This window comes from Ictidomys tridecemlineatus, chromosome 2, assembly GCF_052094955.1.
Source record: "Ictidomys tridecemlineatus isolate mIctTri1 chromosome 2, mIctTri1.hap1, whole genome shotgun sequence".
Taxonomy (NCBI): domain Eukaryota; kingdom Metazoa; phylum Chordata; class Mammalia; order Rodentia; family Sciuridae; genus Ictidomys; species Ictidomys tridecemlineatus.
This window is the reverse complement of record NC_135478.1, coordinates 217,532,054-217,556,505: the sequence shown is the minus strand read 5'-3', so window position 1 is coordinate 217,556,505 and position 24,452 is coordinate 217,532,054. Positions and strand designations below refer to the sequence as shown.

The 24,452-nt window shown below is 40.8% G+C and overlaps 1 protein-coding gene across 5 annotated transcripts in view; it reads left to right on the top strand.

Moving 5' to 3' along the window:
- Positions 1-24,452, top strand: part of Slc37a3 (solute carrier family 37 member 3) — a 50,032-nt gene that overhangs the window by 4,697 nt on the left and 20,883 nt on the right. The window contains exons 2-10 of one of the 5 annotated variants that reach the window (XM_078040640.1): positions 1,834-1,900; positions 3,201-3,275; positions 6,472-6,614; positions 8,890-9,016; positions 12,715-12,807; positions 14,379-14,462; positions 16,671-16,816; positions 21,025-21,121; positions 24,227-24,311. In XM_078040640.1, the coding sequence (XP_077896766.1) occupies positions 6,526-6,614; positions 8,890-9,016; positions 12,715-12,807; positions 14,379-14,462; positions 16,671-16,816; positions 21,025-21,121; positions 24,227-24,311 (721 nt within the window). In that variant the 5' untranslated portion in view covers positions 1,834-1,900; positions 3,201-3,275; positions 6,472-6,525. The remainder of the gene's footprint in view (positions 1-1,833; positions 1,901-3,200; positions 3,276-6,471; positions 6,615-8,889; positions 9,017-12,714; positions 12,808-14,378; positions 14,463-16,670; positions 16,817-21,024; positions 21,122-24,226; positions 24,312-24,452) is intronic. The other 4 variants (XM_078040641.1, XM_078040638.1, XM_078040639.1 and 1 more) reach the window with 4 other exon arrangements.

The following is a 24,452-nucleotide window of genomic DNA, read 5'->3' as shown; positions in this document are numbered from 1 at the left end:
CTCACTGAGTTGCTTAGTGCATTCGCCTCACTTTTGCTAAGGCTGGCTTTGAACTCGTGATCCTCCTGCCTCAGCCTCCCAAGCTGCTGAGATTACAGGCATGCTTCACTGCTCCTGGCCCTTTTTATTTTATTTTGAAATAGGGTCTCACTAAGTTGCCCGGGCTGATCCTCCTGCTTCAGCCTTTTGGGAGCTGGGATTATAGGTGTACACTGGGCTTAGAAGTGGAATTTTAGGAATAATAATTTAGTGATTGGCTGTACCCAAAAGCAATGCTGTTGCTGAGAATTGAATCTAGAACCTCACACATGCTAGGCAGATGCTGTACCACTGAGCTAATTCCCAACCCTGAAGTCATCAGTGGCATTGATTACACAATATTAATATTGTGTTCCCATTCTGGAAAGTGCCATTTTTATTCTTTTTTTTTTTTGGTGTTGCTGGGAATTGAACCCAGTGCCTCATACATGCCAGGCAAGTGCTCTGCTACTGAGCCATGTTTCCACCAAAAATACCATTTTTTAATAGTTGGTCTTCTAGGACAAAAACCAAAACAATGCGACCCCCCCCAACCAACCAATCAACCAAACAACAACAAAAAAAACCCTCCACTTTATTACAAATTCATGTTAGTGATTGTAAAATTGCTTTAAAAATGTAGAATATGGGGCTGGGGATGTGGCTCAAGTGGTAGCGCGCTTGCCTGGCATGTGTGCGGCCCGGTTCAATACTCAGCACCACATGCAAACAAAGATGTTGTGTCCACTGAAAACTAAAAAATAAATATTAAAAATTCTCTCTCTCCCTTTCTCTCTCTCTCTCTCTCTCTCTCTCTCTCTCTCTCTCTCTCTCTCTCTCTCTCTCTCTCTCTCCCCCTCTCCCCCCTATCTCTATCTTAAAAAAAAAAATGTAGAATATGGCTCAGTGATTCTGGATCTTACCAATAGCAAGGATCTTTTGAATCTGGGGACTGTTTGCCACTGAGCAACATTTCCAGCCTTTATTAAAAAATTAAATTTTGAGACAGAGTCTTGCTAAGTTGCTTAGGCCCTTGCTGAATTGCTGAGCCTGGTTTTGAACTTGGGATTCTCTTGCCTTAGCCTCCCCAAGTCGCTGGGATTATAGCTATGAGCCACTGTACCCAGCAAGGATCTTGTTTAACCTTTTGTGGTACTGGGGGTTGAACCCAGGGCTTCTCACATCATAAGTGTTCTTCCACTGAACTATATCCCTAATTAGTTTTTATTTTGAGACAGAAAAACCTCAGCTGTGGAGGTTGGTCCCGAACTTTTTATTCCTCTGCTTTAGCCTCCTGAGTAGCTGGGATTATAGGCATGTGCCACTGTGATGGGCAAGGGCTTTATTTTAACAAGAATTGTTTTTTCTTTTTAATTGATTCTTGTGGGGGAAATAGGGAGGTATTGTAAAAGGATACAAAGTTTAATTTAGATGTCAGGAATAAATTCTAGAGTTTTGTTGTGCAACAGGGTAACTATAGTTAATAACAATGTATTTTTTGTGCCTTACCTTTACCCTCTTGGCTTGGCGCATGCTAGGCAAGTGCTCTGCCCCTGAACTGTGCCCTTAGCCCTGTATTGTATTTTGAAAATTGCTGAATAGATTTTAAGTTTCTCATCACACATACACACACATAAAAAAAAAAAAAGAAAAAGAAAAAAACATTTTTATCAGGTTGACTGAGCCATTCTACAATATACAAATATTTCAAAGCATACTATATATGATAAATATATACTATTCTTTTTTTTTAAAGAGAGAATGAGAGAGGAGAGAGAAAGAGAGAATTTTTAATATTTATTTATTTATTTTTAGTTCTCGGACACAACATCTTTGTTGGTATGTGGTGCTGAGGATCGAACCCGGGCCGCACGCATGCCAGGTGAGCGCGCTAACGCTTGAGCCACATCCCCAGCCCATATATACTATTCTTGTGAATTAAAAATGCTGTAATCTAAGAAACAATAATTACCATCAACTATTATGTGATAGGTGTGCATTCAGTATTCATTGAGAAGCCACTCAATGACAAACTACTGTGATTTCAGAAACACTGAAATTTGGTTTTCTTTTTCTTTTTTTGTTTGGTACCAGGGATTGTACCCATGGGCACTTAACCACTGAGCCACATCCCCAGCCCTTTTTAATATTTTATTAGAGACAGGGTCTCACTGAGTTGTTGAGGCCAGCTTTGAACTCGTGCTCATCCTCCCTCAGCCTCCCAAGTTGCTGAGATTACAGGCATGTGCCACCATACCCAGAGTGGTCTTCTCAATTACAGTGGCATTTACTATACTTCAAAGATATTTGACCTCTCTTCAGTCTGTATTTAGAACATTACAGAAAGTGGTCTTTAGAAAGCAGGATGTGCTGGCTGATTCAGACTTGGCAAAAACTCCCGTGTTCTTCACAGCCAGTTGAAAGTTATCTCTGATGTATGGGGATATATGTGCAAGTTATTATTTTTAGTTATAATTACATAGGCCTATATGTTATAATATTCATTTTAAATGGCATTCTGTCAACAGCAAGTGATTATTTGAAACTATTTTCCCAATGTGCTTATTAGGACCTTTCTCTTTCATCTCTATGGTCTAGGAAAAGATAGTTTATTTAGAAACTACATTTACAAGCTGGTTGTGGTGGTACATACCTGTAATCCCAGCGACTGGGGAGGCTAAGGCAGAAGGAGCACAAGCCTCAGCAACTTAGTGAGACTTTGTCTCAAAATAAAAAATTGAAAAGGGCTGGGATATAGCTCAGTAGTAAAGTGCCCCTGGGTTCAATCCCTGGCACACCCCCCCCTCCCGGAAAAACATCACATGGCCTCATATCTCAGTAGTTATTTAAAGCTATTAATTTTTTTTTTTTTTTTTGGTGGTGGTACTGGGGATTGAACCCAGAGCTTTGTGCATGTGAGGCAAGCACTCTACTGACTGAGCTATATCCTCAGCCCTAAATCTAATAATGTAACTGTACAAGCCTCCCTCTTCCGAATCATACAACTATTGCCAAAGCAGTACAATCTCAATGCATTGGAGTACACATTTTTGAAATTATTGTTATACTTGATAAATAATGGAATTGTATTATATCCTATATCCTTTCCTAAAATATTCAGTACAGTGTTTTTTTTTGTTGTTGTTGTTTTGTGTGTGTGTGTGTTTGTTTTTTCCTTATAGTTGGACACAATACCTGAATTTCATTTATCTCTATGTGGTCCTGAGGATCAAACCCAGGGCCCCCACACGCGCTAGGTGGGTGCTCTGCCACTGAGCTACAACTCCAGCCCCCAGTATGGTATTTTGAGGTGAAATGTATTCAGTCCAGAGAGCTATAATTTCTAGAGAGTGGTTGAAACTTCAGGTTGTTCTGTTTATTTCATGTTTATTTTTCTAGATGGAAGTAAGTTTAGTAGCAATGCTAAAAGCTCTTGTTTGGAACTTTTATTTCTTAATGCTAAAAGCTCTAGCTTTCTAGAATTACAAAGTTTATTTACATTTTGTAAATGGAGTTTTACAGTCTATTCTACTCATAATTTAAGAATGAAATTAGCTACGTTCTACTGATTTAGGATTAATCTTGGGCAGCATTTTCTCCACCTGTGCTTCTGAGGATTGAGCTCAGGGCCCTGAGTGTGCTAGGAAAACACTCCACTGAGCTATGTCCCCAGCCCTCCCACTCCTCATGCACTGTCTGTTTTAGCTAAACATCAATCAAAGGAGATGGACCACTTTACAGATGACAGTCTTGTGACTCACAGAGGTGACCTCTCCAGTGGTTCACAGAGAGTAGGTGAAACAGCTCTTATTATATGTATATAATTTAATGACACCTTGGTTTTGTTCTTGTTGGGGCTCTAAAAATGATGCCCCAATGTGAAGGCTTCAGAAATAAGCCTAAGGAAAGCAGTCAGTCTGTGACCTTTTCTTGTCTTCCTGGCTCCTGTTTCCCAAGGCAAGCCATAGAAACTAGTTTTTCTTCCTCAAGGCAGGTCCTAGAGACCTGAACCCCTTCTCCATAAGCAAGCTACAAAATCTGAACATGTTGCTCTCACTTCCTCTGCCTTTCTGTGTAAGAATTGGCCATAAGGAAATTCTCTGACCTGCCTGAGTGTAGGTCATAAGCCCCCTCATTCCAAAAAGGGTCCTGCCCCATACCTAGCCGGAATGCTACAACTGAAGGGCCAAGAGAAATCTGAACACACAAGCCTGTCTGGGTATCCTGCCATGTCTTTTACTTTTAGGTCATACCCTTTTTGTCCAATCATATTTCTGCATGGCTGTCCCTGCTTAGTGGAACTTAAGCATGAAAATGAATAGTTCACATGGCCTTTGGGTCTTTTATCTGAAGGCTTCCATGTCACGTAAAACTGGGATTAAATAAATTTGTTATGCTTTTTCTCTTGTTAATCTATCTTTTGTTATACTGGTGTTAGCCATGATCCTTTATGATAAGAGGAAAAGAGATCGTCTTGCCTTTTTATTCTAAAAGATGTAAGAATGGCCAGGTGCAATGGCACACACCTGTAATCCCAGCAGTTTGGGAGGCTGAGGCAGGAGGGTTGCTTGTTCAAGCCAGCCTCAGCAATGGTGAGGTACTAAGCAACTCACTGTCTCTAAATAAAATACAAAATATGGCCAGTGTAGGGGCTCACTGGTTGAGTGCCCCTGAATTCAATCCTGGGTACCAAAAAAAAAAAAAAAAATGTTGCAAGAATGGCATTTCTGCTGAGTCTCTCAGTCTGTAAGGCTTGAGTATATCCACTAAATTGTGGCCTGTGACAATAAGTAATCTGACAATTATAGTGAACCTACACCTGCAAAGCCCTTAAATATAAAGTAAAGCCCTGCGATTCTCCCTGTGGTTGCTCTTGGGCTTGTCTCCAACCTTGATTGTGGTAGTATATCATACACTTCATTTTGTTAATGTGTTTCTCTAATATGCAGACAAATTATAGAACTTTTCTAAAGCTGTGGATATGCCCTCCATTATAAAGATAATACACATGTTTGTTATAGAATTTTTAGGGAAGTATATTGAAGAAAATTAAAATTGCTCCTAATTTGATTACTTAGACTAGTGTATTCCCTGTTGTGTTATGTAAACATGGAGTTGGATTGATTATCATTTCCTGTTTTTTGCATATTTAAGTTTTTCTGCAGATCGAGTACTAGAGATATTAAGTGTAACTGCTTATTTTATGTATAATTCTTCTTGGATATCAGAGGTGGCTGCAGGTTTTAGTGCAGAGAAATGAGTGCAATTAAATAGAAAGCTAGTGGAAATGTAGAAAGAGATGCCTTTCCTTTTTTTCTGTTCCTTTATGAATGACACACAGTCATTTCTTTTATTTTTTTAATTAAAAAAATTTTTTTGTTGTTTTAGGTGTACACAGTATCTTTATTTTTATGTGGTGCTGAGGATCGAACCCAGTGCCTCATGCATGCCAGGCCAGCGCGCTACCCCTTGAGCCACATCCAGCCTTTCATTTCTTAAATATAAAAAAGCTCCTGTAATGTTTTGTGAAAACTACCTTTGTTTATAGATAAAAAGGCATTTCATATTTCTTTAGGAATCAGCTCCTAGATGTTGGAATTTTGTGTCAAAGCTCATGATGAACATGACTGGGTTGTTTTCTTCCTGTAATATACTCATGATCACGTTCATCAGCAGCATGTGAGAGTTCAGGAACATACAACATACCCTGAGCTGCACTGAGCACGTTTTGTGTGTGTGTGTGTGTGTGTGTGTGGTGAGGGGATTCAACCCAAGGGCTTTTGTATACTATGCACATCCTCTGCCACTGAGCCATACCCTAAGCACAATCTTTAAATATGCAACATTTTCTTACCTAATATTATTAGAGAGATTGGAACTTTTATTTCTTAAATTTCATAGTTTGTTTCTTATAAGTGGCTTATTTACTTTGTTCATTTTCTGTAAGAACTAGTGATTTTCAGCTGGGTTTGGTGGCGCATGCCTGTAATCCCAGCAGTTTGGGAAGCTGAGGCAGGAGGATCACAAGTTCAAGGCTGGCCTAAGTAACTTAGTGAGACTCTCAGCAATGTAGCAAGACTCTGTCTCAAAATAAATGAAAAGAGCTGGGGATGTAGCTCAGTGGTAGAGTACCCCCAGGTTTAATTCCCAGTATCCCACTCCCACTAAAAAGTGATTTTCTTCTTAGTTTATATGATAGATTATATCTATTAGGATAGATATAATCTTTGGTCAAGGGTTTTGTTAGGACTAGCTGATGACTATAAAACATAGTTATGAATCAGATTTTCTGGTATCAACTAGCCCAGGAGCTTCCCCACCCCGCAGGCTTAATTATATGTTGGTTAGTCATAGCCTAATTAGTTCAGGTTTTGTGTAATCTTTTGGATGATTTGGATTACATTTTTCCTTTTCTTTTGGATAAGATTAAGAAAGTGTTTTATTTTTCCCTAGAGAGAATCCATGATGTAAATCATTCACCAGCAAACTTTAGGCATCCGGAGCACCATGGCCTGGCCGAGTGTTTTCCAAAGAGGGACTGTGCTCTCGCGGTTCAGCCATCACCATGTGGTTGTATTCCTGCTCACCTTCTTCAGGTAGACTTGCCGAAGCTCTTTTCTTGGTTTATTTGTTTTGTCTTTTGAGGGAGGGGTCTAATTCACTGATTGTTATAGGCCTCTAATGAAATAGACTAGTTTTCCTTTTGGAATTAAAAAATGTGTAATTTAACCTTCATATTTCAACTTTTAAATTTTATTTAATTAGTTTTTTTAAAACATTTATTTTTTAGGTGTAGATGGACACAACACAATGCATTTATTTTTTTTAATGTGGTGCTGAGGATCGAACCTGGGTCCCACCTGTGCTAGGCGAGCGCTCCACGGCTGAGCCACAATCCCAGCCCTTAATTAATTAGTTTTTAAAAAATATACTTTTTAAAACTTTATTTTGTTTATTTTTTTTATATGGTTCTGAGGATCAAACCCAGTGCCTTGCATATGGCAAGGCAAGTGCTCTACCACTGAGCCACAACCCCAGCCCTGATTAGTTTTTGACAGTGTTGAGGTCTGAACCCAAGGCCTTGTGCATGCCAAGCATGCATTCTGCTACTGCACCACATGCCTAGCCCTGTTAACGCTTTTGGAGAGCTCTAGTATAGTGGTTCTCAGGAATCATTTTGCCTTCCAGGAGACATTTGATAATGTTGGGAAACATTTTCAGTTGTCTCCGTGGAGTAAGGGGTGCTGTTTGCATCTAGTGGTGGGGGCTAGGAATGCTGCCAAAATACCCATGCACAGGATAGCTCCCACAGCCAAGAATTTTTTGCCACAAAATGTTAATAGTGTGGAAGCTGAGAAACCCTGGTCTAACATGAAGTGTTCTGTTGGTCGAAATCAGGGGGTTGAAAACAAAGTCTATGCATACTCATGGGTTGTGCTGTGCCTCCTTGAGCACTGAAGATGGTGTGAGACATTGAAGGAGCTCTGGTTAACTCCTGTGAGTCTCGCTGTTAGCAGCCCCCATGTAGTCAGCGCAACCCAAATCCATGTTCATGATTCTGTAGCCCTAAGTGGTTCTCTTTAGTAACATAATGTAAACCATACACCAAAAGAATATTTAAAAATCCACAAAAACGTTTATAAGATTATTTATTTTTGTGTTAGGCACATGTTATATAACTCTATTACTGAACTATTGTGATATTTCTTCTGCACGGGTTTGTTATTAATCTTTATTGAAAATAACACAAATGATCATTTATTTTCCTCCTGCCTGCCTTTCTTTCTTTTTTTTTGGGGGGGGGTGTACTAGGGATTAAGCTAAGGGGCACTCGTCCACTGAGCCACATCCTGGCCCTATTTTGTATTTTATTTAGAGACAGGGTCTCACTGAGTTTCTTTTTTTTTTTTTTTTTTTACATTTTTTACTTTTTAGTTCTCGGCGGACACAACATCTTTGTTGGTATGTGGTGCTGAGGATCGAACCCGGGCCGCACGCATGCCAGACGAGCGCGCTACCGCTTGAGCCACATCCCCAGCCCTCACTGAGTTTCTTAAGGCCTTGCTTTTGCTGAGGCTGGCTTTGAACTCTACAATCCTCCTGCCTCAGCCTCCTGGCCACTGGCCACTGGGTTTACAGGCATGGGCCACTGCACCTGGCTCTTTCTTCCTTTCTTTCTTTCTTCCCTCCCCTCCCCTCCCCTCCCCTCCCTTCTCTTCTCTTCTCCTTTCCTTTTTTCAGTTTAAATTCAGATCCTCACACATGCCGTGCAAGCACTCCACCCTGAACTATATCTTCAGCCCTTTCTTTAAAGGCAGAAACTAAGAAAGTGGTCTTCCAATTAAGTGAAAGTAAATAGGTCATTTGGATGCTTGGTTTGGGGGCTATTTGTGAGGGGTATGAGGCATCAATCTGAGGAAAAGACATGGATTCAAGGAAAAAACTGAATTGCTGATGCAGTGAGTGCCCTTTGTGTGCTAAAGATTATTTATTTATTTATTTTTATTTATTTTTTTGTGATGCTGGGGATCAAACCCAGGGCTTGGAGCTGCTGCCAGGCAAGCACTCTACCATTGAGCCACATCCCCTGCCCTGAAGGTGTAAAATTCTTTACAGAATTCCATTCATGACTTAAAGTGGGTTGGGATCAGATACATATCCATCTTCTAGTTTGCAGTATCTGATATGCATGAGCAGGGACTCATAATGAAGATGACTAGTTATTTTTATTGCATCAATTCATAGTTCCTATAAAACAGTACTTATTTATTTTTCTTTTGAGAGAAGAATTCTAAAATTGAGTAGAGATAAATGGGCATATATCTGTGATTTTATTGACTTCTGTTTTCTTTGCTACTGATTTATCTGTAGTTTTTCTCTATTTTGTAGTTATTCGTTGCTCCATGCTTCAAGAAAAACATTTAGCAATGTCAAAGTTAGTATCTCCAAGCAGTGGACCCCAAATGCTTTTAACACAACACTTGAGTTGCCTGTAGAGGTAAGTGGAGCCAGTGCTGGGAGGGACTTAGAGAAGGGACAGAACTTAAGTCTTCTTAAGTTCTCTCTTGCATTGTTTACCTGAAACAGCTTATCCTGTCCTAGGGAGTCCAATCCAAACTGTCTGCTGATTTCAAAGCCTGCTCTGATTGGTCTGTTTTACCAAGCCAACCCTTATCATATGATTCTGGGAAGGCTGTTTTTTTCATTGAGTTTTACAAGTACTGGTTATGTTTCTACTTTTGAGATTTTGCATATTATCTTTTATATATACACTTTTACCTTTTCCACCTACTTAGATTTTGCCTTTCTTTCTTTCTCTTTCTCTCTTTCCCCTATTGGGACACATTCAAAGTTAACAGAGGTTTGAGGGTGACAGGAATATCTTCCAAAGTGTAAATACGCTCGCTACTCAGTCAATTGCTTACTGAGTGATAGTGTTATGTAAACACTGTCCTAAGCAGTGAGGTATAAAAAAACATAAAATCCTAGAAGGTTGAGCTGTGGTTGTAGCTCAGTGGTAGAGCACTTGCCTAGCGTGTGTTTGATACTCAGCACCACATAAAAATAAACAAAGGTATTGTGTCCATCTGCAACTAAAACTATTAAAAGAAAAATAGAAGCCTAGAAGATTGGAAAGGAGACCCTGATGAGTCTTTATGCTAGTGGAGGTGCTTCCTTGCTGTTCTTCTGGATTTAAGTTATCAGTCACTTTTTAAGGAAATGAGTTGAGACCAGAGGGTTAGATTGCAACCTGAGTCTAAAAGACTAAACTTACTTGTCAGATGTATTTGTTTAGAATCACAAATTTCAAAGGTGAAAGAGGTCTTAGGAGAGGTCATGGACCCTCTGCTCCCCATTGTTATTTTGTCATTGTTGAAGGATAGCTGCCTAGTTTTTGCTTTAATACCGCTGGGGAGAAGAAATTTTCTGCTTTCTGAGATGGTCAGTTAATTTTTATTCAGCTGTTTGAAGACAACTCTCACTAAATCCCGAGGTTTCTCTTGTTTAAGCAAAACATCTCTGTCTCCTTCAACCACAGTTTAGTGACACTGAGCACTCAGTGTGGCACTGCAGGTGCAATCTGACCGATATACAGAAAAATTTGATTTGATTTAGATGTTAAACTCTGGTTTTACCGCCTAAGGTTACCTTGGGTTTCTACTTAATTGGGTTGGGGCTCCCAAGACCACTCCCAGGTTTAATGGCTCTGAGGGAGGACTCACAGGACTCAGCATGAAGTGCTCATGGCTGTGATTTATTACACTGAAAGGACACAAAATCGGCAAATGGAAAAGGCCGTGGTGTGAAGTCTGCAGGGAGTCAGGCACAAGCTTCCAGGGTTCCTTTCCCAGGATGTGCTTAATTTTTCTAGCACCAAGCTGTGACAACACATGTGAAGTGTCGTCTACCTGGGAAGCTCATTACAGGCTTGTGCCCAGGGTTTTTATTGGGGCTGGTCACGTAGGCACGCTGTCTGACACATATCAAAATTCCAGGCTCCCAAAAGGAAAGCACGGTTCTCATAAATCATGTTGTTGAGTATAAACAGTGAGCCACTTGTATCGGGATGGTGGGAACCCTTCATAGATCTAAGTTCCCAGATGCCAGCCTGGAGCCAGCCTTGTGAGCCTGCCTGTGTAAGGAGAGTGATCTCAGTCCTGCTGTCTTACTCTTTTCCTCAGTAACCAGTTCACATTATTAACTCTTCTGAAACATGCATTGACTTTTCTGTGGGTACTTACTTACTTACTTTTTTTAAAAATAGTTTTTATTTTTAAAATAAAAATTATTTTAAAATAAAATTATTTTAAATTTTAAAATAAAAATAAAAGCACAGCAAAAAACAAAGTCATACAGTTCCCAAGCAGCTTAGTAGGATGTGTTCCTCCAGGTCGTGTGTGTACATACATACACAACAACCCATTTTGTGTGTCTGAGATCATAGTATGTATCATGCTTTTTCACACATCATGAATATTCACCAATTCAAAATCCCAAAGCTATATGAAAAAAATAAGAATACACTATAACAAATACAAAAAAACAAGAATACACTATACCAATTCAATCTGTTTAAAAAATTGTAATCCTTTCTTGGTCACTTAATTATTTACTCTTTTTTTTTTCCAGTTGTAGATGGACATGACACCTTTATTTTTATTTATTTATTTTTATGTGGTGCTGAGGATCGAAGCCAGTGTCTTGCACATGCTAGGCAAGTGCTCTACCACTGAGCCACAACCCCAGCCCAATTATTTACTCTTTTTGGTTTTGGTACTGGGGATTGAACTCGGGGGCACTTGACCACTGAGCCACATCCCCAGCCCTATTTTTTTTGTATTTTATTTAGAGACACTGTCTCACTGAGTTGCTTGATTTTGCTAAGGCTGGCTTTGAGCTCACGATCCTCCTGCCTCAACCTTCCGAGTTGCTGGGAATTTATTTACTTTTGACTACTGTTAAAATAGATATTACCATCCTGATTTTCAGAATTGCAGGGAATGCAGTATGGCTTGGTTGGATGTAGAAATGTGAAGTTCTGACCAAGCCTATTCACCTTCCCTCATGAGGAGCTATGTGCACTTCCAGTTCCTTTCTTTTTTTTTTTTTTTTTTTTCAGAGAGAGTGAGAGAGGAGAGAGAGAGAGAGAGAGAGAATTTTTAATATTTATTTTTTAGTTCTCGGCGGACACAACATCTTTGTTGGTATGTGGTGCTGAGGATCGAACCTGGGCCGCACGCAAGCCAGGCGAGCGCGCTACCGCTTGAGCCACATCCCCAGCCCCCAGTTCCTTTCTTTACACTTTACATGTAATAGGTAAAAAAGTATAGGGGCTGGGGCTAGGGCTCAGTGATACAGCACTCGCCTCATTTCTAGTATTTTAGATATATAATATATTGGATGTATAATTTCTAATATATTAGATAGTTATTTTTTATTTTTTTGCTTTGGTACTGGGGATTGAACCCAGGGGGCACTTACCCCCTGAGCCACAACCCTAACCCTTTTTTGTATTTTGTTTATAGAGACAGGATCTCACTGAATTGCCTAAGGCCTCGCTAAATTGATGAGGTTGGCTTTGAGTATCCTCTTGTCTCAGCCTCACGAGCTGCTGGGATTATAGGCGGAAGCCTGGCTGTATAATTAATTTTGACAAATAAAAAGATAATCAGAATTTTACTTTTTAAAAATTTTTTTCCCCCAGTACTGGGGATTGAATCCAGGGATGCTCTGCTACTGAACTACATCCCTGGGCTTTTTGTTTTGTATTTTGAGACAGGGTCTTGCTGAGTTGCCCAGGCTGACCTCAGACTTGAGGTCCTCAATATCCTGAGTAGATGAGGTTGCAGCAGAGTGCTGTGGCACCCAGCTATACTTAGTGTCCAGCTTTCTTAATAGGTTTAGTTGTTAGCATTTGAGTGTATAAAATAAATAGATAAAAAAACCTTTCTAAATGCATTTTGAATTAAGAGCTGGTCTTTAGCAGCTCTTTAGCTGGTCTTTGTCCTTTGCAAGTGTGCAGTTTTTCACACGTAAACTTACCCTTTTTGCATATATTTTCTTATCCATAGGTAACTGCTGGTTTTAGTGGATATGGGGATGGGGTTGGGATGGGTGTAGGTGGTTATAGGGTGTTGAGAGCTATGAGCACCAGCAGATCCTGGCGGGATGTGATTTGTTCTTGTGTTCCTGTAGATCTGGAGCAGCAACCATTTATTTCCCAATACAGAGGAGGCTACTCTTTTCCTTGGAACGCTGGATACTATTTTTCTGTTCTCCTATGCTGTGGTAAGTTTTAGAATTCTGTAGGTTTTTTTGTGATGCTGGGGATCCAATCCAGTGCCTTATGCATGCAAGGCAGACCTCTACTACCTTCTCCACTGAGCCACACTACAACTCTTTTTTTCTGGGCCAGAGGTTGAACCTAAGTGCACTTAACCACTGAGCCACAAGCTCAGACTTTTATTTATTTATTTATTTTGTGTTGCTGGGGATTGAACCCATGGCCTTGTACATGTGAGATGAGCACTCTACCAGCTGAGCTATATTCCCAGCCCAAGCCTAGCCCTTTTTATTTTACAGGGTCTCACTAAATTGCTTAGGGCCTTGCTAAGCTGCTGAGTCTGGTCTTGAATTTGTAATAATCCTGCTTCAGCTTCCTGAGTTGCTGGGATTACAGGTGTGCGCCACTATGCCTGGCCGTACTCCAAGTCTTAATGATCAGTTTTCTTTTTTGTTACTAAGGATTAAATATAGGGGTGCCCTAACACTGAGCTACATCCCCAGCCTTTTTAATATTTTAGTTTGAGACAGTCTCACTAAGTTGCCAGGGCTGGCCTTAAACTTTTTGATCCTCCTGTCTCAGCCTCTGGAGTTGCTGGGATTATGGGCACGTGACTGACTCGTTTTTTTTTTGAGCTGCATTTCCTTCTGTAACTTCCAGGCATTTTGCTTTCTGGAACAACACAGAGAAGATTGATTCTCTTATCTGAAAGAGAATTGAGAGATTTTCCTCATCCCCTCTTTCACATAGAGTACAGATTGTTAAGAGGCCACTGCAGATCATCACATCTGCTTTAGTGGTGGTGTGCCCTCTTTTGAGGAAGCGAAGACCTGGCTATATTAAGGGGAGAAGCATTTATTATGATGTTTGTCATCTAAATTTTCTCTTATTTAGATAGTCACCTTATTAGAAATGTTTAATTTGGATGATAATGAGGTCAAGAAATTTATTTGTATGTATTTATGGAGGAAACCTAACGTGTGTAGCCCTGGTCTTCAGTCTCTTTTCTTGGCCTTATCTCAGCATTTTAATTCTGCCACACAGTGGGAGGAGATCATACCTCTCTTCACCTAATTGTCATATCTGCCTCCCTCCCCTCCCTGCCTTGTGATGCTGTGAAGCCCAGGGGCAGATTAAACAGGAAGCCAGTGAGCCCTGCAGGCTTCTGTCCCCTTTCTTAGGAGGATGTGGCCAAAACTGCAGGGTGTGTGGGGACATGTCGGAGAGTAAATGCTAAGGGAAACCGTGGGAAAGCTGAGTGGTGTTGAAGGATTAATATCTCTAGAAGGTGAATTACTGGAGTGTTTGTTTTATCAGAATTCTCACTCGTTTGTGTCTGTTAGGGAATCAAGAATAACATGGTCTCCCTGAATAAGGAGGTCGTGGTGTCTAAGATCTGCAGTGTAGTGTTATTTCCTGAAACATTGTGATGCCCAAAGCCAGCTAGTCTAGGCATGTGAATTAGGTTTGATTTAAATCCCCGAGTTTCGTTTGCCTCCTTTGCCTTGCAATGCATGTTACCTCTTTTAGACTGTGTTACTATTTAGGACTATAAAATGAAATGCTTTGTTTTTAGGGTCTTTTCATCAGTGGCATCGTTGGGGATCGGCTGAATTTACGATGGGTTCTCTCTTTTGGCATGTGCTCCTCTGCATTAGTGGTAAGCTGGAAAGATTTTATGATTATAGTAATAATCATTTTATTTTGGTCAGATTTAGACTCCAAGTGACGCCCTACTTCTCGAGGTAGGGTAGAACAGTGAGTTTATTCTTCAGTGTCCTGATCCCTTGCATGCCTGTCTCTTAGGTAGATCTTTTTAACGTGGGATTCTGATGAGGTCCTTCCTTGACCCTCATTAGAAGTTTCATAACAGCATGTGTTAGTTGATTGGTCCCAGCTCCGGTCCAATCCTGTTTGTCACTCTGCTTCACCTTTTGCTGTAACCACACTAAGCTACTTTCCAAGCCCTGGACCTGTCCTGCTTTTTTCTACCTTGGTGCTTTGGTCCCTGCTCTTTTTCCCTCATTGAGTGGCACTCTTCAGCTCTCTGTGGTTGGCCCCAGCATCTCCTTCAAGTCCTTGGCCACATGACCCTTCTGTCAGAAGCCTGACTTGATGGGCTCCGCTCCTGAAAGTAACATTCATCTCTCCTCTAAGCTTCTGTGCCTGTGTTTCTTTGCAGTCCCTTATAATCTTCTGCTGCTTAGCCTGGTTATTTCTGTTTGGGTCTTGCTTACCCTGAGAATGGGTGGCACTAGGGTGAAGACCACAGATTTCATAGGTCAGGATGGCCTCGGTTTCCATCCTGTCTGCAGTTTCCTAGCTCATGCTCTCTTCATTTGAAAAGAGGCTTCAGTTTCTTCATTTGGAAAGGGATGTGTGTGCCCCCGCTCCTGGGTTACACTGAGGTGGGTGTGAGTGCACAGCCTTTGGAACGTGCCTGGCATGTTAGGTGCTGTGAAAGGCAGCATCCAGATCAGATCCATCTTTATTGCTTACTAGCATCTGTTAAGGAGTTCATGGTTTGATTTGAAACCACGGAGTTTATTTAGACCCTAATTTATTATTGTTTTCAATGACCACCTTTTGAGTCCAGGAAAAAACTTGTTTCCTTGAAATTTTAGGAACTTATTTATCTATTCAAAAGCTGCTCTCCCACACATACTTAAACCTGTATATATATATTTTTTGGTACTGGGGATTGAACTCGGGCACTCGACCACTGAGCCACATCCTCAGCCCTATTTTTTTTTGTTGTTGTTGTAGGTGGACACAATACCTTTATTTTATTTATTTATTTTTATATGGTGCTGAAGATCAAACCCAGTGCCTCACACATGCTAGGCAAGCGCTCTACCACTGAGCCACAACAAGCGCTCTACCATGAGCCCCCTATTTTGTATTTTATTTAGAGACAGGGTCTCACTGAGTTGCTTAGCACCTCATCATTGCTGAGGCTGGTTTTGAACTCATGATCCTCCTGCCTCAGCCTCCTGAGCTGCTGGGATTATAGGTATGTGTCACTGTACCCGGTTTAAACCTGTACATACTTTTAAACCTGTACATATTTTTAAACCTGTACATATGCTTCTAAAAATACTTTTTGAAATTTAGTTTCATACATAAACTCACCATTTTAGCATATAGTTCTGAGTGCCCACAAGTAGGGGAGCATAAACTACCCATGCTCTCCCCAGCTCCTGGCAACTGCAGACTGTTTTTCAGTCCTTATAGTTCTGCTTATTCCAGAATGTCTCATAACTGGAACTTGACAGTATTCTACATACTATTTTGTAACCCATGCCAAGTATTCTCAAAATAGATTTTGACTGCAAATAAAATATCCCCTTGAGCCAGATGCCTGGAAAAAAGCAGCCACTCAATGGAACCTACTAAATGACTCAGCAGATGACAAGTCAGGTTTCTCATACGCAGGTGAGCTGGGTAGCTGCAGTCCCGACAGTTTGACTTGCCCAGGACTTTACCCGGGACTTTACCCAGACTTTAACTACACACATACACGCAGGACTTGTTCAGTTCTGCAGCCCTTGGGAGACGGCCCTCCCTCCACCACACAGGCCCAAGGAAGCAGTGGAGGGAGATGTAAAATGAGGTGAAAAATGAGGCCTTCACTTTTAAGAGTGGAAGATGCCAGTTAGAAAGATGATACTGATTTGATCATTTGACGCCTTTGCCTTTCTGGTGATCCCATGGTTACTTTCTTGGTGCCAGCTCTGAGCCACCCTGTTCGCCACACTGTTTTCGGGTGCGAGTTGTTTAAATGTATTCTCGGTGTAGTCTGGTGGCAGTTGGGCATACTCACGGTGTCCACGTGGACGTCACATGTTCCTTTTTCTTTCTTTCAAAGGTGTTTGTCTTTGGCACTCTCACAGAATGGCTGCACTTCTACAACAGATGGCTCTATTGTTGCCTGTGGATTGTGAATGGCCTGCTGCAGTCCACTGGCTGGCCCTGTGTGGTCGCTGTGATGGGCAACTGGTTTGGGAAAAATGGGTATGACTCTTCCTTTCTCTCCCATTACTCAAATGGATTTAATGTTGGATTATTCAGTCTCATCAGAGTCTATTAACTTGATGCCTTAGACACTGTTAGTCAGCTTTCTGCCACCATGACCCAAAACCCCGGAAAATAACGCAGAGAAGGGAAGTGTATTATGGCTCCTGGTTTCAGATGTTTCAGTCCATGGTCACTTGCTTCCATTGTTGCTGGGACTGGGGGGTGTGGGCAGAACATTCTGTGTAGAGCGAAGCTGTTCACCTCATGATGGCTGGGAAGGTGGTGGTGGGTGCTGGGACAAGACACACCCTTCAAGAACACGCCTCCAGTGACCTATGCCTCCTGAGGTTTCCACCACCTTCCATAGTACCACCAAGCTTCCCACACACGAGCCCTTGAGGGCCATTCCAGATCCAAACTAGAGCCCCCTGTTCACATCTTCCTTCTATTTCAGTTCATGTTGAAGTGTATGGAAGATGGTGTGGACCTCAGAGATGGTCTTCGCCAGCACGACACGTTGCTAACACTGCTGGCCATCTTCAGTTTTGAGTGTGAGCTAAAGCAGTATATCTCGTTTTTGTCTTTCCCCCCCAGTACAGGGGATTGAACTCCAGGGCACCAATGAGCCACATCCCTAGCTTTCTTTTATTTTGAGACAGGGTCTCCCTAACTTATTGAAACTGGCCTTTAACTTAAGATCCTCCTTCCACAGCCTCCTGAGTCACTGGGAATACAGATGTGTACCACTGTGTCTGCTTTTTTTTTTTTTTAAACTCATCTTTCCTTTAGAAAACCTTGTCTCACATGACGTCCCATCTCTTATCTTCTTTTGAGTTTTGCCTTCTCTGTCCTTTTTTGAAATGCAGTGATCGAGTTTAACTTTCTTACATAAAGAGAAAAAAACTGAGGCTAAAATTTATCCATGTGACTTGCCTAAAGTCACATAGCAGGGACAGGAACAAGATTCAAATGGAGAATGCCAAACTTTGGGGTTTAGATTGGACACTTTTCCCTTAACCCTTCACATAGTTGTGAGATTACATTTGACTCTGTGTGTGTGATATGGACCACAGGAGGAAGATAGGTACCTCCTAATGCATCCTCTGGGCCACCCAGGAAGAAGAGCCATGCCAGAGTCATAGGGTGGGAAATAAGCTGGGATAAGCAGAGACTTGATTCATTATGGATCGTTGCCTTCTGGAACATGCTGTTTATCATGTGTTGTCAGCTGCTTATTCACTCGTGTACGGCTCTGTCTTTTCTTGTGTGTGGCTAGTGTACATGAGGACCAGTGTGTGCCACAGACATTGTCGCCCACTGGTGTCGAGTCCATGCTCTGAGTGGTTCCTCTCCGTTTCCCAGCTTTCCCTGTTTTATAATGGGAGTTAACTTGGTCACTTATGCTCTATAATGTTTTGAAAGTTCATCTATAAAACGTCTTGTGGTTAGAATAAATACCATTTAAGAACGTTCTGATGGTGTTTCCGGGTGCTGGTGATTTCTGTTCTAACTCTGGCGTCACTGGTTTAACACAGTCCCAATGTAAAAGGCGTGGCCCAGGGTATTCCAGTTTTTCTCTTGGAGTAGATGAGAGGGCCTGCTTAGTCTTTTAGTGGGGCAGGGCAGGGTGGGGGAGTGCTGGGGAGTGGACCCAAGGGCGCTCTGTCTCTGAGCTGCGTCCCGGCCTTTATGTTGTTCATTTTGAGACAGAGTCTTGCTGAGCTGTCCAGTCTGGCCTTGAATTTGTGATCCTCTTGCCTCAGCCTCTCAGTTAGTGGGCTGATTTTTTTTTTTTCCTATTAAGATTTTAAGGTAATTTGTGATTTTTAGAAATTATAATATGTTACTTTTTATTATTAATCAGAAGATAGAAAGAACAAAGGTAGACCAACTGACATACTGTCACTTGAAAGATACTAGTTTTAACTAGTGTCATTTTGAGAGAATTTTAAGCTTTTATAAATCAGCTGACAGAGTGTTTGATACCAGTGACTGAACAAACTGACCGCTTCATTATTCTGTGAATCAGTCACAGAAAAGGTGAAGAGAGCTGTTGCAGTTCAACTTTGAGAGGAGCCCGTTTTTTTTTTAACAGGTTGTGCTGGGAGTGGAATCAGTAGTGCCTTACTTAGACTCTGACTTCCTGTGAACTGTCACAGTAACCCACAAAGCCCTCAAAGACCGGGCAGCTTAAAACAGAGTTATTGTCAGCCAGACTCTTCTACACCGTGTTTTTGGTCAGCCAGTGTTATTTGGATCCTGACTTTCTGACTTTCCCTCCATGACTCTCTTGATGGCCTTTAATATTTTTATACAACTGGAGTATTTTAGAACTGGAGATGAGTTGAGAGATTATTTAGGTCAAATCATTTGTTTTCCAGATGAAAAAAGTTGGTGGCCCAGAGAAATTGAGTGATCTGCTGAGGGAGGACATTGGTCCTAATAGTAGCTGTTACTTTGGCTGAATCCTGTTGTTGCTCTGGATCATTAGGGAATGTGGTTTTTTCAAACAATTTTAGACAATAATAATGCTCCTGTCCAGCTCTTTCACCAGGATTGTGTCTTACTGCACCCAGTCCTATGAGGAGCTGCCTTCTTACAAACGAGAGCACGAGTGGTGGCTGGAAGTGGTGGAGCTCAAATTTTCACACTTTGTTTCTCACTATACAGTGTCTGTCATCTCATTTGTTTGTGAAATTCCCTCTGCCTTGGGGAGGTTAGAAAAATATGAAATAGAATAAAGTACAAATTTGAATGTTAAAAAGATAAACCTCTTAAATTCTTTTTCTTTCACCTGCCCTACTGCTGTTCTCTATGTTCAGAGCTGGTCATTTCTCTCCGGAACTGTCATAATTGCTAATTTCTACTCCACCACCTGGTCCATCTCTTATTTTTTCTCTTGATTCTATTGAGGTCACAACAAGCTGCACATGTGTAAAGTGTACATTTTGAAGAGCTTTGGCCTGTGTGCGCCTGTAAGCCATCATCATCATGAAGAAATGCCCCTTGAGAATTCCTCCTTCCTACTGCTCGTGTGCTCATCCTTTTGCTGCCATCTCTAGGCAACCATTGATCTGCTTTCTATCTTTTTAATTTTAATTTCCAAAATTTTATATAAATGGAATCATTTAGTATGTGCTCTTTTTTTATCTGCTTTAATTCAGCACAATTAGAAATTCCCGTTGTAAGTATCAGTAGTTCATTCTTTTTCATAGCTGGGTAGTAGTTCATCATACCACATATGTTTCTCTCTTTAGCTGTTGATGGACATTTGAGTTGTTTTCAGGCTTTGGTACTACAGATGCAGCTACAGTGAACATTTGTGTACAAATCTTTGTGTGGATATATGCCTTTATTTTTCTTGAGTAAATACCAAGAAGTAGAATGGCCAATTTATGAGGTAGTTGGGTTTTATCCTTTTAAGAAACTTGAAATCTCTTCCACAGTGGTACCATTTTGCATTCCCACCAGCAGAGTGAAAGAGTTCCTATTTTACCTTCTTGCCAGCATTTGGTTGCTTGTTTCTTGATTTTAGCCATTCTTAGAGGTATGACAGTGATATCTGATGATCTTAACTTGCATTTCCCTTATGTCTAATGATGTTGAACATCTTGTCATACTTATTTGCATCATCTATTTCTTTTCTTTCTTAAAAATATTTATTTATTTATTTATTTTAGTTTTCGGCGGACACATCTTTGTTTGTATGTGGTGCTGAGGATCGAACCCGGGCCGCACGCATGCCAGGCGAGCATGCTACCGCTTGAGCCACATCCCCAGCCCCCTATTTCTTTTCTTATAAAGGTCTTTTGCCCTATTTTTTAAACTTTATTTTGAGATGATTATAGGTTCATGTTCTTTAAAATTCTAGTGCATTGTCTGTTTTCATTGAGTTTTGAGGGTTTTTTTTATGTTCTATGTAAAAGTCTTTTATCAGATAAGTGATACATAGATATACTCCCAATTTGCAGTTTTTCTTTATTAATTCTTTTAAGTGTCTTTGGATGAGCCCCAGATTGAACTTTAATATCATAAAATCTTAGAAGAGACCTGATGTTTTGTCATTTGGTGTATTTAAAACATTTTAAAATTCATGCTTAGTTTATAAAGTGAATTTTTCATGTTATGGTAATTTTTATTCTGAACTGCATATTGAGTCCCTTATGACCTTATTGTCTACTCTTTTTTTCTGTTCTCCTTCCCAGGCGAGGAGTTGTCTTTGGTCTCTGGAGTGCCTGTGCTTCTGTGGGCAATATTTTGGGAGCATGTCTAGCTTCATCTGTTCTACAGTATGGTTATGAGGTGGGTATTTTTTCAGATTTGTGTCTGTGTGTGTATGTGTGTAAACATAAGCTTTTTTCCCCTTGTGCATATTCAAGACTATGTAGAGCTGTGTCTGGGTAGGGCACAGCTTTTGTTAAAATTGAAAAAGCTTCCAGTGAATTAAAACACAAAATTTGCCTATAATCCCAGTGGCTCAGGAGGCTGAGGCAGGAGGATCTCAAGTTCAAGGCCAGGGTCAGTAACTTAGTGAGGCCCTAAGCAACTTAGCAAGTTCCTGTCTTAAAATAAAAAGGGCTGGGGATGCAGCTCAGTGATAAAGTACCCCTGGGTTAAATCCCCAGTAACCTGTCCTCCCCCCTGAAAACAAATTATTCATGGCAGATGAGCCGTAAAAAGAGTCTAAAGACTAGCACTAATTGAGAAAAAGTATTTGAAATCCATGATATGATAAAGGGCTAATCTCTTTGATACATAAAAATAGATCTTTGTAACCTATGTTGCTAATCTGTCTTATATAAAGAACACTCACAAATTTTAAGGAAAACACCAAATGATACAGAAAGAAAGATAAAGGATTTGAATAGATAGATGATGGAAAGGAAGTAGAAATAGCTTAAAAATGTATGAAAAAATATTCAACTTTTCTCTTATACATTCATTTAGTAAATATTTAAGTTCCTTGCTTTGCTGTAAGACACTGAAGAATATAGTATTGACCAAAAGGGGCAAAAATCTCCATCCTTGTGGAGCTTAGGTGTTAGTGGAGAAATGTAAATTACAACTACACCAATAAAAATGGAGGGAGAGAAAGAAAGCTACACTGTATGCTTATTAGTGTAGCCCCCAAAATTGATGAGTTGTGTTCCTGAGGCCATGAATAGATGGGCATTGAGACTGGAGAGTACAGAACCTCTTGAGGGGTTCGAGATGGCAATGTCTGTCAAAGTGGCAACTTGCAGTTCACCCCAGGAATTAATTGCTCAGGTGAATGTTGTTAGACATGTAAAAAAAGATGTATATACAAAGCTATTTTGGCATTTTTTGTAGTAGCCAAAGATTGAAAACAAAGTCAGCCAATAGAGAAATAGTTAAATTCTGATAAACCTGTTCAAAGGAGGACTTGGCAGCTATGAAGTAGTAGGTCAGGAAACTGCTGTTAGAGATCAGGCACTGGAAAGGTCTCAGGTAGCAAGGCAAAAAGCAGTATACATGATGCCATTTGTTAAAAAAAACAAGGAAGGGATTTGGGATATAGCTCAGTTGGTAGAGAGCTTGCCTTGCATGCATAAGGCCCTGGGTTTAATCCCCAGCACTGCAAAAATAAATAAATAAATAAATGAAAAAACACCCCCCCCCCCAAAAAAAAAAAAACAAGGAAGAATCAATGAGTATATATGTATCAGCTTGTGGGTTTCTGAAACAATCTCTGAACAGTAAAAATTTAAAAAAATTTAAATGACAACAGTGTTGGGGCAATTGAAAGAATGAATGGATTGCAAAGTGTAGGAAAGAGGAATTTTTATTATTATTTTTTCTTCCTTGAATCATATGACTATATTTCCTACTCAAAAACCAAAATAATTAAAATTAAGTTGCCTTTTTAAAAAGTGGACTTTTTTTGGCAGTACTAGAGATTAAACTTGGGGGCACTCTCCTACTGAGCTACATCCCCAGCATTTTTAAAATTTTTATTTTGAGAAAGGATCTCACTAAATTGCTAAGGCTGGTCTTAATTGTGATCCTCCTGCCTCAGCCTCCTAGGTTGCTGGGATTACAATTGTTCACCAATAGTACTCAGAAAGTGGATAAATTTTTAAAGGCAACTCACCAGGAATTCTGGTCTAGTTAGAAGCCCATCCTCTGAACAGGCACCTTTATTCTAGTCTGCTTAGCTTTGCTCCTGGATTGTTCTGATTGGTCCAGATGGAAACTTCACTGTACCCCTGTGGTGTTCCCAGGCTTGACTTCTGGGAACATTGCTTTTATTTTGTAACTCACTTGTTGAAAAATTCAGATTATCTGTCTATATCAGGCTTCAGTCTCTTAAACAAATGCAGACTGGCTGTCGACTTTACAAATTCTTTTTTTTTTTTTTTTCTGGTGCTGGGGATTGAACCCGGGCCTCATGCGTGCAAGGCAAGCACTCTACCAACTGAGCTATATCCCCAACCTTCTTTACTTATTCTTTCTTAATTTTTTGTGGTCCTGGGGATGGAACCCAGGGCCTCTCCCTCCTGCTTACTGCTGAGTTACACCCCCAGCTTGGCAGTTACTTTAATTTGGTGTCACCTTTCCAAGTCAGTTTTATTCCCTGTTATCCCCTCACAGAAGCCCTTGCCTTTGGTCATGCAGTGACTTTCCACCTTGTTCCCACCCTGTACCTTTGCTCTCCTTTGCCTGGAAAGATAGGACATTCATTGCTTTGACTTTCCACTCTTTCCTAAATTGTTGTCCAGCTGCTTCAACCTCTTTTTAGCTGCTTTCTCCGTTTGAATTCTGTCTGTCTGTCTTCCTTTCTTCCTTTTGAAGTACTAGGAATTGAATGCCAGGTGCTCTACCACTGAATTACAGCCTCAGTCCTTTCTTCTTTTTTATTTTATTTTGAGACAGGGTTTTGCTAAGTTGCCCAGGCTGGCCTCAAACTTAAGATCTTCCAGTGACAGTCTCCGTTGCTGGGACCATAAGCATGTGTCACTGGCCCCATCCCTGTGTTTCTTGCTGGGGCTGGACTTCTCATTTATTTAGCTGCATGCTACCTTGTAGTATTGTATTGTCTTATCGTAAGTGCTGTTTAATCCCCACACCTGGATGTAGTGTCTTTGAGAGCAGATACCGTGCCTTTTATGGGAGACTGGGTGATGCAAAAATTTTGAGAGCTAGTCTTGCTTTTATAATCCAATAGGGCGACTGAGTGTCTAAGGGGCCCTGTTGATCCTATGTGAGCTCTGTAGAGTCCTTGGGAAGATGAAAGGAGAAGTCACAAATGGAACACTTGGCAGATCGCCTGGTGCTGAAGTCCTCCCTAGTCTCCCCCTCCTTCCTGCCCCACTCCTCTTTACCCTACACTCATCTTTAAGGACTTGGTGATGATTGCCCTGTAAGAACCTCTTCCCTCTCGTTCAGTATGCCTTTCTGGTGACAGCGTCTGTGCAGTTTGCTGGTGGGATCGTCATCTTCTTTGGACTCCTGGTGTCACCAGAAGAAATTGGTGAGGAGAAGCTGTGTCTTTATTCAAAATGTCTTATTGTAAGAGGCAAAGGGAAATATGAGTCCAGAAATGGAATTTCTTTTTTTCCCTAGGAGAACTGTGAATTCCTTCCAGCAAAATAAAGGAGTACAGTTGGCATTT